The sequence below is a fragment of the Myripristis murdjan genome, chromosome 14 (genome assembly GCF_902150065.1).
Source record: "Myripristis murdjan chromosome 14, fMyrMur1.1, whole genome shotgun sequence".
NCBI classification, from domain to species: Eukaryota; Metazoa; Chordata; class Actinopteri; order Holocentriformes; family Holocentridae; genus Myripristis; species Myripristis murdjan.
Window position 1 is genome coordinate 28435058 of NC_043993.1, and position 15306 is coordinate 28450363.

At 41.2% G+C, this 15306-nt stretch overlaps 1 protein-coding gene across 1 annotated transcript in view; it reads right to left on the reverse strand.

The window, feature by feature from the left end:
* Nucleotides 1-15306, reverse strand: part of LOC115371490 (pbx/knotted 1 homeobox 2) — a 66416-nt gene that overhangs the window by 19642 nt on the left and 31468 nt on the right. Inside the window, exons 2-3 of the mRNA XM_030068898.1 lie at nucleotides 14542-14648; nucleotides 11475-11611 (exon numbers count right to left, since the gene is read on the reverse strand). Coding sequence (XP_029924758.1) covers nucleotides 11475-11611; nucleotides 14542-14628 — 224 coding nt within the window. The 5' untranslated portion in view covers nucleotides 14629-14648. The remainder of the gene's footprint in view (nucleotides 1-11474; nucleotides 11612-14541; nucleotides 14649-15306) is intronic.

Consider the following 15306-nt stretch of genomic DNA (forward strand, 5'->3'; position numbering starts at 1 on the left):
ACAAGTCATTCTCTGTCATAATCAGTTTAAAATCGTACTTTCTGTCAAGCAGGTGATTAATTCTGCCAATAAAGTGAGATCATTTAACATATTTTCAACATGGTTTCACTTGCTTCAGGAATGTTGCACCAATACACTGAAACAAGACAGAATAAGGCGGATCACTGCTCTCGTTGCTCCAAAATGACACTCGATTTGAGTCTTGAAACAAGGTCATTTGCATTGGAAATGAGAAATTATCTCACCGCGCTGACAGATTCTATTTGTTTTGAGGAAAATAAGATTTTCGAGCTCAGTATGTTATGATGGATACGTTTATAGTGAAACAACTCCAGGAGTATGCATGCTGTTTATGACTATTTGGGTTGTACTTTATTCCACATTGAAATTTTGCTCCTCAGACAACATCCAAACACACAGACACACACTTTTCCACACCCATATCCACTGACACACCGTATGCTGTCATGGAGATGTGGTAATGCCGGGTCTGAGACGGACCCAAGGGCATTGTGGGTAGGGCTACAGAGCACACAGCACCATTATTATTATTGTGTTGGCTGCTTACCCACACCTCCAAGTGCAAGGTAGAGAACAAACACCAACGGCTAAGCGGCATGCAAAACAAATGCAGCAATTACAGCCAATAATACTTATCACAGTGGAAGGCTTTGAATATTAAAGAAAAAAATGTCTGGCTCATGAAGTGGACACAGCACAATACATGCTCAGTGTACATAACACAACTTTTCCCTGCAAGGTTACATAATATAACACAATATTCATGACACATTCATAACAGAACAATCAATCTCCATCAAAGGTTTATTATAGATACAGAAAATGTTTATTCAACGTGGTTACATACTACATTTCAAAATGCAAGAATGCAGGAGCTTTCAACAAGCCTAGAGAATTCATTGTGTATAAAAATTAATGATTATGAAAAAGACAATAGCTCTCCTTTTTCTTTTTCTTGTTCTTTAAAATGGGCTGAAGAGGAACATATAGAAGAGCTCTTTGTTTTCTGGTAATGTATGACCACTCCGCCACCCTTACAGGAGGATGATTATTGTTATGATGATTATTTGATGTGATATTCACCTCATTCATTGACCTGAAAGTCATTGAAGTACACGGTAAATGAATCATAACTGATAAGCTATTTTATTGCATGTCATTAGGAATATGTTTCTTTGGTCCTGGCATGAGGGGGCCAACTTCAAACTATTTCTTTAATGCAATGGTATATAGATATGATTTTTTTTATTCCCTTATTTTTATGTTTTGTTTCCTCGTTAGAATAATTCGACAGGACCTCTTGTTTCCGTCTGTCCCGTTTTACGACAGAAACGATAAAGCGTGTTATTGTAATAATGAGGCACGTTCATTAATTGGGAAACATTAAGGGATATTAAACTGAACATTGCATTTGTTCAAGAGACTTTAAATAATCCTGACAAATGTTACTGAAACATATAAGGAGCTCTGTTCTAACTCTGCTCTAACATGAGTTTTAATTTGAATTTACACTATATTCTGTATAGATTACTTGAAATAAAATGTTTCTGCAATGCCCCCAGTTTCTCCTCTGGATCGTTACTAATACCTCCTGTCACTTTATTTATTATTTTTGTTCGTTTCCAGACATGCCAGCAAAACGCGCCTTGCGTCCTTCATAAACATGTTATATCAAGCCGTTGCAAAGAGCGTGGCACAGTTTAAGACATGCAGCAAGAAATATTTTCCACATACAAATTTTATTACACTATTGAGAGACCTCATTAGTTTTGAGTGTTTTGGCACCGCAAGAAATTGGTTCTTTAGGCTGGATGCATTCTGTAAGAGTTTGATGAAAAGCTAACTTGAACCAAGAAAATTGGGTTGCAACATCCACATCACATTACTAATTTGTTTATTTATTATTATTTTTCCCCACCATTGGCCTCCTAATTGCATCTTAGTCTGGAAAATATGACTGTAAGTGTTCAGTGATGGTGTTCAAGAGAAACTAGAAACTATTATGGTTTTTTCAGTTTAGCTTAGCTTTAGCATTCTGCTCTGTGGGAATTTTGAAGCGCTGCGAGGATGTCCGAGGCTAAAGAAAGCGACATTGACATGCATTGTTGACGTCTCAGCGTTGGGCGCAGTGGGGACGCTCTGTCTTGGAGCGAGGTGAAAACCCTGCTTTCGGTGACCTTTACATAAGAAGTCGGGATTAAGGTAGATGGGGTGTGCAGGGGCATGCATTTTTATGAACGTCAACATAACTGTGTGTGCTGTGCATGTGTGTCTGTTTGTGTGTGTTTGCTCAGGCGATGTGTGTTTGCCACTCTGCTACTACACCTCCGACTCCTCCGAGCCCCCACACGTCGGGTGCCAAAAGCGCCAGGCTCTATCTGCAGTGCGACGGAGTGGAGATTGCCGGCTGGGGGATCATTACAAGGGCCATAAAAGAGCGATTTACAGGACGGCCGGCGAGTAGAGTCAGCACGCCACCTCCCCTCCACCCTGCACCCCACACCACCCAGCGAACCCCCGCCCCCGCCCCCACCCTCCGGCACTGCACCGTGCTGGGTCACCAACGTAAAAGGCCCCAAAACGGTGAATCAAAGGCCAGCGGGGTACGCGATGACTTAAACATGAAGGTGAGCGACGTGGCAGTTCCAGTGCCATCTGCTTTATGGCCGCTGAGTCAAAGGCTGAAGGAGGAAATGAGGTGCCACTCGTTTTTTTTTTGTCTTTGATTAGCGAGCAGCACTGAGTGCACTTGATCAAGGTAAAAATGTGTGTGAAGCCGGTTTATTGTCCAGTGTTAGTGTCGTTTAAGGAAGACAGGGCATCCTAGTACAGGATATCAAGCGCAGTTGGCGAATCAAACAGGTGTGGGAGAAATAAATGTTCTGATTGATTCTTTGGTGTGAAAGTAACTTTTTCAATCCCTCCCCAACAAAAACACTCTGGAGAAGACAAGCCTCTCTCTCTCGAATAGAAACTCACAGTTTCATGATGATTTCTATACTCAACGATGACAATAAAACACATGAATGAAAGATCGCACATTTTAGTTTACCGTCCCTTTAAAGGTGGAAAAAAGACTGGTACCTTCTTCTAAAAACCTTGTATCTCCAAAATGAAAAAAAAAAAATTAAAGAAAAATCTGCCGTGTTTTTAGTTTGACAGTGGAATTTGTGCGGCGTATCCCATGGGTTTTAAGTTGTGGGGTTTTCATCAACATTAAACCTGCACATGTAGATCTGTACATTACAATAAACCCCAATCGGTGCAGTTTAAAGGAAGTCTAAAGGAACGAGTGATGTTTGTCTCTTGCAGGTTTGGTTTTGCAGTAATCTGGCAGACCACCGGGGTGGTACAGAGGAAGGTGGGAGGTGGGATGGGCGTGCAGTTTAAAGGTATGTATTTTGTGTGTGTGTGTGTGTGTGTGTGTGTGTGTGTGAGAGAGAGAGAGAGAGTTGGGGGTAAGGTAGGGGGTGGGGGAAGGGGTCTCTCTCTCTCTCTCTCTCTCTCTCTCTCTCTCTCTCTCTCTCTCTCTCTCTCTCCCTCTCTCTCTCTCTTTTTGCTCCCCACTGTTTGCCATCCTAATCAGGCCCGCTCTATGCTGGTATATTAGAAACCAGTTTGTGGTGGCGCCCCGCTGCGTTTGCTCCCAACAAGGCCCCTGTTTCCCCAGGCTACATGTCTGAAGCATACCGTGTGCAAGAGTGATGAAGGCGGGGGGGGGGTTCACCACACGCACACACACACACACACACATACTCGCACACGCAAAGACCCCCTAGCACTGCATCTTAATAAATTCTGTCTCCCCTTCTCTCTACCTTTCAGCGTCCCTTTTTCATTCTGATTTCTCGTTGTGAACTTGAGTTTCTGTTTCTCTCAGCCCTTTCTAAAGCCCCGCCACTACCTCCCAGCTCTGTGACTTACACCCTCTCTCCCATCCCCGCTCATAACCTGCAATGCAGGGTGTAGCCATGGTGATATGCTAGTCCACAATGCCCATATGCAACTTTGGCTGAGGTCCAAGGCAGATGTGACAGATGGGAGGAGGAGATGTACTGTAACCTTTCCATCACCACAGGATGACACTGTCAGGAATCCCCTGTTTTTCCTCAAATTTTTGTTGAGAGTCATCATACCAGTGAATGAAGCATGATGAATTTGGGGTCAAACATTTCTCATACTATACTTTTATGCACTGTAACACATACAGACATACAATCAGATTCTGCAACGCTCCTTTGATGAAACTGTTTGTGTTTGTCTAGCAATCAAAGATAACATTTCAGTCTGAATGAATGGGTGATGCGGTCTTTCCAGGGGGGATTATTTGACAGCTGTGAAGTGCACATTATGTTCTATTCCTTTTTCCAGAGAACCTAGCTATGTTTGCTGCAGGCCACCTTTGTGCCAGCAAAGATAACATGGATTGCTAAGTTGGCTGCAAAAAAAAAAAAAAAAAATTGTGCAAACTTCCCTTTTCTACCAAAGTCAAGCAGTGAGGAAACTCATAAAAATGGATATCTGAAAGAAACAGCCAATAAACCACTTGAGCTTTGACACAGTTTCCTGCATTCAGCAGTGGTTGAGCACCAACACACGCTGACCTGCTAAATGGAGGAGGCACGGCCTGTTTTAAGCCCATCAAACAGTGAGAGTCTTTGGGCCGCTGGAAAAGTGGCGTAGTGGTAGGGGATGCATTGATGCATTGTAGCGGTGAGGGTAAACAGACTTTATGGTGCATTACTGAGGCAGGCAAACACACAGGCAAGCGCAAATGTGCCCAACCCCATTCTTGGACATGTCAAAATAAAAGTGCTCCCATTGTGTATGATATGGAGGTCTCTGCCCCTCAATGCACCATCAAATCGTCACTTTATGTACGCCTTCCGCAAAACGTACATATACACAAACATATGCACATCAGGCTCCTTATGAATTCCTGCATCTGTAGGAGCTGAGCAACTGTGTGCATGACAACGTGTTAACCTCCCCACACACACACACACATACACACATACATACACACACACACAGGCACTAAAATCGTGCTTCAATGCAAAATACTCAGGCTGACCAGCATGAGAGAGGCTTTCGCAAAGACCCACTATGGAGGGGAGAGAATGATAATATGCCCCATATGGAGCTCTGCACTACAACACTGGCATCTTTATAAAAGGATTCCACCACTGTCAAAGAAGTGAAAAAATCCTATTTTTTAAAATCCTGCTTCTATTTTCTCCAAACTTACCCACTTTCTGATGCAAATAAATGCATTTGCATATCATGTAGTACAGTTTCTTAGCCATTTAAATGTTCAATATGTGTGATAAATAGATGGCTGCGAGAAATAAGATGATAAAAAAGTGTTTTTTTCTAGAATATTTAAGTAATATTCTTGCTCTCCAACAGTGTGCAGGCACCGATTTCCAGGCCTATGTGAATGCACTGAATGTGGCTCTTACACAGCAGCTGTGCACTACTAGTTGTGCGAGGACTTATGCAAACACAGTTGACTTCCTGTCCTGTTTATCACCGACTCCCTGAGTTCTGCAAGCTTTTAAAACGAGCGCACAGCTAACTCCGACAAACTCATAAAAGTTTTGCTTTCAAACAGCATGTTCTAGTAAAGACTGTCCTTTTTACTCGTCGTTTCAGACGCATCACAAGGACATTTCCACACACAGCAATGACAGCACCACCAAAAAAGCGATTATAATGCCTCTTTCAATTAAGCACATGTTTCCATCTGTAAGCCAACTCAACTTCTATCAGTCGTGAACATTATATCAGCAACCTGCGATGCAAAGCCCTTACCAGGTTTGTAATAAGATGCAGAGAACCCAGAAGGATCTTTATAGTAAATGCCACAACTCATTAGGCTAATTACCCTATCACACATTCATTCCGCTGTTAATAACGAAGTAGGCAGAGAGACAGAGAGGGAGAGGGGAAACGACACATCTCCACATAAAGTTGCCATTCCAGCAATTAGTGAAAAGAAACATTAAAGCCCACACACACTTCCTGAGTGAGAAAAAAAACACACACAGAGAGATGCTGATTCTCCACACTCATCTCCTTTTAAAGTTTACAGCCCCCATATGAATGCTGCAGAAAGGCGGGGACATCAGCGCTGTGTCTCCCCATGTAAACTTTAATTGCATTTATAACAAGGAAACAAGGTGCGGATCGTTGTTAGCAGCTTACATGTGCAGAAATGATTTCAAATCATCCAATAAGGTTTGTTTTCTCTGAACACAGAGCGGTGTGACCTCCCTTTGAGCGACTGATAATCATGTTTTCATGGCAGACGTTGGTGAATGTTCACTTCTCCTTGTCTTGATGACAGCATTTTAATTGACAGTCGTTGAGATTTACATGCACTGCCAGCACTGTACTCGCCACAATTGAGCCAGTAAGTAACTGGAGTTTCCACCCAGGGTGCTATTTTGTTCTCCATCTTTATGCACCCGCTTGGTCATATAAAGGCATGATGTGTCTTTTCATTGCCTTCAGATGATGCACAGCTAGATTTGACTGTAAAACCGGGTGATAATGGCTTTGATACTTTTGAAATACAGTCTAGCATACATTTAACATGGTAAGTCTCAAAACTTTCTTCCACTTAGTGACAGTAAATCTGCGGACTACGCTTTCATCATCTCATTAACTGACGGCACCTTAAAAAGTCTTTTCAAATCTGTATTTATTATAACAAGGCCTATCTATCTATTCCATAGCTGATTAGTTTGTCCTCTCATAATGTCCCAGCCGCAACAGTTACAACCTAACACTGAATTATTATCCACTTACGAAATCAGTTATGTGTTGAGATCATCAAAACTGACAAAAATCTGTCCATTTGTGCTCTTTCTGTAACAAATAAAGCAAAACATTGTGGCGTTGCACTTGCAAAGTTTAATGCTTTGATGAGGGCTGATAGCCGAAACGCGTCAAATTTAAATGATGTTTACATTTATTGTAATAAAGAGTTAAAGAATATTTCACTCATTTTTGGAGCGCCACCTTTCTCTATTGGTTGATTTTCGCAGCATTTGTTGTTTGCAAAGAAATGAAAAAGGGTGAAAGTCAATTTACAGATCTATTCATGCACGAAAAATAAATCGTGTTTTTTTTTTTTTTTTTAAATATGATTTACATGTAATATAATGTGCAGGTAGGTCTAAGAAATTATAAATTATAGGTCGAAAAGTTGTCTTTCATTGCTAATTCATGCAAGATAACTATGACTTTGCAGTAAACACTTTTCAAGATGTTTTAGCTGCTTTCAGTCTAGTTTCATTACTGCCGTGTGTTTCTGTTTTCTGTTATTAGCAGGTAAATGCAGCAGCCCGTATCTGTATGCTGTAATACACATTTGTGACTCGTGAAACATACAGTATATGCAACAGAGCATGAACTGGTGCTCATCTTTTAATTAAAGCTAGGGTTGTTGTTGCCATGGCAGTTATCATCAGTCAGCCTCCCACTCAAAGAAATTTTGTTGCAGAAAGAGTAACGTCAAGAGTACATTCATTTCTTCACCATCATGTAATTACAATCCAGCAACAACAATCAGCACTGGGTCACAATGGATATTAGAGCCATTAGGAGTGCATGGTCCCTGCTTCTGGAGTGCACTTTAAATGCACGTGCATGTATTTTTGACACAGGACTGAGATAGACAAGAGGGAAAAAAATGTCTCGAAACATTATTGAGCGACATGGAAGAAGGTGAATAATGAGGTTAATAGAGAGATTAAGACAATCCAAAGTGACTGTCTTAAAAAGTTCTTCAGATGGCTTTAAGACAAAGATGCACACGTTCTCCTGCCTCCCTGTCCATTATGCCATCAATTAAATTGCCTTGACAGTCCAGATTGGTTGGATTTCGGAAGCAGCACACGAGTGATGGATATCACAATATCCGAAATCCCAGATGATATCTAGTCTCATATCCCAATAAATATAATCACAGTAATTGTCCAGCCCTGCTTTACTGTATGAAACAAAAACATGGACTGTCACTCTAGTAACTACAAAGCAATAAATTGAATGTGTTTTGGTTTATTAAACACAATTACGTGCAAATTGCTCATGTTTTAAAGGGACTTTGTCAGCCACTGTGATGTAGATTTCGTCCTGCTGTTGTGTCACGTTGGCAGCGGACACGAGTTCACCGACATGAAGAAAATAACAGAAGGAGATGCCAACCGGTCTGGTTCTCCATGGAAAAGAAGAAGGCAGCTGATCAACCAGAGAGCCACGGAGCTGAGATTTACGTTCAAATAAATAATTAATTAGGTCTATATGTCATCGACGCAAATATGCCACGGGATTGCACGGAAATCTGAGCTTGGCTGCTACTGCAAGCGTCTTCTCGACTTGCCTTCCTGTGTGTGTGTGTGTGTGTGTGTGTGTGTGTGTGTGTGTTTTAGGGAAAGCGAAGGGGAGGGAAGTGTTCGGAGGGTGAGGAGGGGTTGATTTGGACTGTTTCTCTCCCTCCCCCCCCCCCCTCCTCTACCACCCGCAGCCACTCCAAAGATGGCTGCTCACATCAAAGGGAGCCTTGTATCTCAGAGGAGCTTAGAAATTCAGCCCCGGGCCTGGTGAGGACTTTACAGCGGCATGCCTCAGGGCTGAGCACGGGGGCTCGCACCGCCTCAGACAGGAGTGGCGGATACCCGTGGGTGGGACCTCGGGAGCCGGGACAGACAGCCCGGCTCAGTCTGTCGAGCCGGCATGGCAGGACTGACTGATCGCGGGGCAGCTCGTTGTCTCTTCTGGTTCGACAAATCTAGCAGTTTGTTGTTGATGCGCCGCCTCACGCTGAGAGATTGCCCGGCTCTATTAAAAATGTCTGTATTTTAAATAATTTACTTCATAAATAGATAATACAAGCTCATTATAAGTGTGCATCAATATTCTAACAATTTTTTGGGGTTTGGGCTTGAGCCAGCAGTGATTTTCTAGTCTATTTTCTATGCCTAAGAAGGAGGTGCCTTTGAGGGTCTTTACATGGCAGATAAAAGCATAACACTGGGAACAAATGTCTGTAGGGTGATCTTTCAACTTCGCAAAAGGAGTGACAAAAATTTTTTTAACAGGAAGCAGGGAGTAAAGTATTGAACAAAAAATATAAATAGCTACCTACAGTTAATTGTAGGAACTCTCAGAGAGCATGGCAAAGAGGTTGAAATGAGATTTGAAGACCAGTGGGACCAGTGGGATTAGAAGAACAGTGGAACAAAAAAAAAAAATCACCAACTATTATTGGATGTGCTCCAAAAGTATTCATTAATGAATTTCAGGTAGCATTTTTTCCCCCCAAAATGATTATATGGCATGTTGGAAGTGAAGCACCTCAAGTATATTTTGGGTTATGTATTTTTTTCATGGTTTGTGCAACTTACGCAACTCCATAGCCAGTCACTTCAGGCGACTACTGAAATGTACTTTAAATTAAAGACCTCTTCCATTGAAAAATGTGTTTTTATTATGTATAAGTCCCCTAAAAAGCCCGACCTTGACTATACTGACTTGTATCTCTGCAAAGTTTGTCACTAGAGAGGGGTTTTCACAATCAAGAAACAGCAAGACCAACATGAAATGGCTGCCTTACATGAGCAATATTAGTGTACCTAAGAGATTTGTGGATTTCTTTTTTTTTTTTTTTTTTTCATGGTTAGATTTGAAATTTGGCACAGGACAGGACTTCCTCGTTCTATGAAGTTGACGTTAGAGCTCTGGTTACGAGTTGGTGGGCGGGGTGGGCAGGGACTATTTATATATTCATAGACTTGCGCATTTTTAATGAGTGCATGGTTTAAAATGACATTTATGCCATTTTAAGGTACTAAGGGACTATTTTTTTCATAGAAAAAACATCTACATATGCAATATTGATGAACAAAGATTATTTTTAGGGGCTTAATAAATGATTGCTGTTGGCTTAATAATCAACCAATCAATAAATCAATGACTTCAATCGTTCATTCATTCATTCCCTTCCTCCTGTTAACATCACAGGGCTATTTAAAAGTCAATTTTGTGTATTCAAAGAGGAGAGGACAGAGAGTGCTTCCATTATGTTTCAGTGTGTGGAAGCATTTGCTGAAGGTATTCTTTGGTTCAGGCATGTTACTTAGTGAAAAAGGAAGAAGCTCCTTGGCACTTGTCGAGCAGAATTTAAAAAGTGTTTATTTCATGGCTGTTTCAAAGGAACACATTATAAAACTCCAACGCTTTTGACCATGCTGTGGCCTTCATAGCACACCAACTCAACAAATCATTTTAGTGCTCTTTGCTAGCCCCATCCATCTGGTGCGCCAAAGAGGCTAATAATTATTTCCAAATACTATTTTGACCTAGGTCTGCATGTGGCAAATAAGTCAGAAAATGCACTGGTTACCCTCTCAACTTAGCATTGTGGTGTTTCCCACAGAAACAGTGACTGTTTGGGTTTTTTTCTTTTTTTTTTCTCTGCCAAGGTTTAGCCGCAACACATTGTCTAAATGAAAAATGCAAAATAGCAGACAATATCTTTTCCTTGACTTTTGTCACTGCTAAAATAGTCAACAGTTTGCTCAGTTCTGTAACTGACTGAGAAGCACACCAATAGCCACAATGTACCAACAGGTACCTCATTAATTTTGCTTTCTAAACGCAGCTGGGCACTGTTTACAGAGCATAATGCCCAAGGCACTGCAGCCAGTATAGTATAATAATATGATGCAGTGCAAAAATATCCATCTTAACAAGTCACTTAGTCTAGGAATGAGTGTTAAAATCTTTTTTTATGCAATCAAGTGAAAAAATATAGCAATTGGATGGAATCATTACACTTGTTTGCTATGCAAATCTGCTTGTCTCATGTGGCATTTTCTTGATGCTAGTCAAGTGATTTGCCTTGTTTCAAGGTGTTGATACTTGTTTAAAGGAGCTTCTTAAAGCAGGTGAAACTCAACTGGAAACAAGTGTGAGTTTTAAATGAAACACTGACACAACAAACACACATAAATATAGTGAAGCAACTTCTTTAGGTGGATAGTCTTTTCACTATACAAGCCAATATACCAGTGGAACATATTTGGGTGAAGTTAAAGGCAGAGTCATACTGTATCCTGCCAGAAATAGCTAGGTAAAATAATAACATTTATTTACAAAAACGCATAATGACAAACAAGTGCAAAACCAAAGAAGAGAGGAAAAAATGCCAAGATGAGTGAACGTTTAAACTTATGATATCTGAAGTGCTCGATGGCTGCAGCTCTATTTTGGGCAATCTGTAATAACCTGTTTGATCTTGGCAACCATTTTGGACTTCACCACAGAAAGAGGCTTTATGACTCCAACTTTTGGATACCCGTCCCAAGATGGATCCATAAAACTTATAATAACATATTAACCACTCACGGATCATGAGATTTAAAGGCTGTGGAGCACCAACCAACCTGTAAACGGCCCTCTTGTCAGACTCCAGCTGGGCCTGGGGGTCAAGGGTCACACTGACAGCGGTGGTTCCTGCTGCAGAGGCTGCTGGGATATGGACCTGTTGGGTCTTGGTACTCTGCTGAGTGGTGCCCGTCATCTGGGGACGCATGGAATAATCGCATGAGTTACTTTAGACTCAGACAGTATTTCCTGTTGCTCTCATGTGATCTTCAGATGTTGATTTAGCCGGAGAGAAGTCTGACAACCAGGTGACACTAGAATGCATGGTTTGGTTCATTGATTGCAATGCAACATATTTCAATTTTTGAGCAAAATCATCATTTGGTATAAAATTATGTTGTCATTCATGCAACATTATTATTGCTACACTATGAAAAATCACTGAATGTTGATTTAGGTTAGGATTCCTTAGGCTCAGCGGACAAAAAATGTGGTATAAGCATGGAATTTATCATTGAGTTGGGCTGATCATTAGAACCACGTAGACTCAAAATTTTTATCAGGATAGGTGCTGGGTTTGAATGAAATCCAGTTAGTGACTATTTCTTTTAAAATTAGACTAGTAAAGGTATGTGTTGACTTTGAGTTTGCACAGCTCTGGTGTATAGTGTTTATGATTTTTTTTTTGTATTGAAATATCTAATTTTGTATCTTCTCATATGTTTCTTTGGTACTAATGAATATATTGTATGTACTATTCATATTACTTGGCTCCTTTGATGTAGGGGTCTCTATGATGCTTGATGATTTTGAATGTTGTCCTACCACCGGTGACACACCCACTTAATTGTCCCCTATTAAATACCTGTGTGGACTAATGTATTTTAATGTATTTATCTCACTAGCCATGAAGACTCAAACATCACATTACATATTCCATGCTGTTTTTGTTTTTATCAGTTGAGTCTCAATGTGCTCACTTACATTGACCCTAGACAATTTTATATAGTGCCCCTTTAAAGTGATACGATTACAAATTAGGAACCAGAAATCCTGTGATTCCCATTCACTTACCCTTTTTCAAGAAAACCAATGCAATCCAAGGCAAACATAATCCTGACATCACATGCAATCACACAATGCAAACCAGTGCAAATGATGCAATCCGGTTTCTTGGACTACATCAGGTCAAAGGACCATTTGGACATTGCATCAAAATAACAGCAATTGTCCTTGACATAAAGTCAATGCATTAAAATTTTGAGAGACTTTTAATAGCAATAGGGGTGCTAGACGCATCTGGCACTGACAGTCTACAAATTAGTAAGTAGCCGGAATGCATCATTATTCCTTGACAGGTCTCTAGCCTCGCAATAAAGCTGTTAAGTATAATGAATGAGACAGGATAGATTAAGTAACTGAACACAGCATGCTCAGGTCATATCGTTCCTGTTTAATGAAAAATATTCAACTAGCATTCACAATTTAGCCACTGCGGTGGTAGCTGAAAAGTGTCCCTATTCTGTATTTGGACAGCCTCACTGCTGTAGGATGCCACTTGGTTTTGGTCTGTGGGAGTTAGGATATGTCAAAGAAGAAGCCTCAGAAGAACCATAGGAGGTACACGTGGAGCCAGTGATGGGTCAACGTGAAGCCATTACAGAATCAGTTAACCCCTCTTGATGCTATTTGTATTGTGCGTTGGGCAGGGAAATGACATGCTTTATGAACATGATCCATTGTCTACATCCTTTACCCCACTCTCTCTCCCTCTCTCTCCCTCTCTCTCTCTCTCAGAGGAAATGAGTGCCCCCCTTTCCTTCCCCCCATTTTGCATTGGGGTGGGGTGGGAGGAAGCTTCAAGTCTTAATCCCAGCACCAAATGGGAAATAAATTAGCTTCTTCACACTTAACTAGCTCTCATTTGCATTTTCCAAGCGCGCAGACTGCAGCTCGGGAGCTCTCCCCTGGCACTAATCCTCTGGGCGAAAGAAGACGGAGGTGGTGTGGACGAGGAGGAGGAGGAGGAAGAGGAGGAGGAGGAGGGGGAGAAGGAGGACGGTGCAGCGGTCGGATGAACCTTCTCTACTTCCCATCACTGGGACGGCTGCCGCATTAGACAAAGCCTGGGTTCATCCAGAGCTCTGCTACATGAAATGCGATGACCTGTTGGTGGCATCACATGTTGCGCTGAACACCACAGGCTGGGGCTTGACCCTTTCTTTCCCCCTTTTAAGTGAATTTTTTTTTGACATACAGTATGTTCCTCTTCATCAGAGTGTCTATGGGACATTAAAGGCTATTTCAGAGCTTTTTCAGACAAATTTAATAAATCTTTTTGTTATTAAAATAAGCACAGCAAGTCAGTATAAAGGTAAGCACTATGAAAGTACGACTAGATTTGGGTGGAGATATGGTCATTAACTAAGTTATTCTTTGAACTCTTATTATAACAGATTCCTTTAGGTTAGACAGTAAAAGTGGTGCTGAAATAACAGACCTTTTTCACAGCAGCTACTATGACTTGGAATAGCAGGGTAAACACAGGGCTTAGTAATGACATTAATTAAGGTTTTGTTCAATGTAAATATAAAAGTGGAACTAAACCAGGAACTAAATGAAACAGAACCTTGATTCATGTCATTAATAACATCCATGTTTACCCTGCTATTACATGTAAAAATGGCTGCTGTGAAAAACGTCTATTGTAACCATTTTTCTCCCACAGTACTTGGGACAGGCAAGTCCAACAACGTTCTTGCCTCTCTCTCTATAGGTAAGTACAACAGGCAAGCATACAATGAGTTGGGTCAACAGTTAAGTTCAACAGGAGGCTTATATTTTTATAACATCATAAATGTTGACCCTGAAGAAGAAGAATTTGATGAATTTTCAAAAAAAATAATAGAAGGGGGAATGTGATTAGATGTTGAGGTTAAAATAAAGACCATTAAAGACTATTCAGTGACTTTCAATATCTAATATAAGGACCTGCAGACACCCTACTGATATATATTTAAATGATAAAGTGGTAATTAACCAGGTGAATGGGTTTGTATCTTATATGACACAGGTTATCTGGGTGTTAGATAAGCATCGAGGTGAATATTGGTGAAACCCTCCTACCTGTTGGCTCTCCTGGTATGATGGTGGAGGAACGCTCTGGGTGGCCATCATTGTCACTGCTGGTGCTGGGGACACATGTTGCATCATGGGATAGCTTCACATCGAGACTGAACGAGAGACACACACACACACACACACATACACATACACAAAAGAAAGTCATGAATCAAGTGCAAGTGGCGATTATAGATTCTATTTCAGAAGCAGCCACCAGGTGCTGCTGTGATTAAATAATAAGAGATGGGATCTTTAAGCGGCATCTCACTCACTTTGCTTTCACACTTTTCTCCCTCTCTGTTTGCACTTTGATTTTCTCTCTCTCTCTCTCTCTCTCTCTCTCTCTCGCTCTCTCTCTCTTTATCTCTCTCTTCCACTTTGCATTGGGCTAACAGAATGGCAAAGCATGATGTATTAATATTGAGGGATCTGACAGCGTTGCCAAGGATAAAGGAAACAAAAGCAACACAAACTCAATCATTAAGTGCTCGGCAGAAATACTGTAATGTACCAGCGGGTTCATAATGACACCACATACAAACCCGACTACTTGTTTACCAATTACAGACAGCTATGCTTGTTTACCAATTACAGCTGGCTTTAAAACAACACATCGTAATAGAGTCACCTTGGTTGCCTCTATGCACTGGATGCTGGTGTTGTTGCTCTGTCACCGAGCCAATCAAGGGGGCTAATTAGGGCTCTTGTCAGTGGGCTAATTGCCATTGGCCGGGACCCCACAGGGCTGAGGGCTGTACCCTGTGGAAC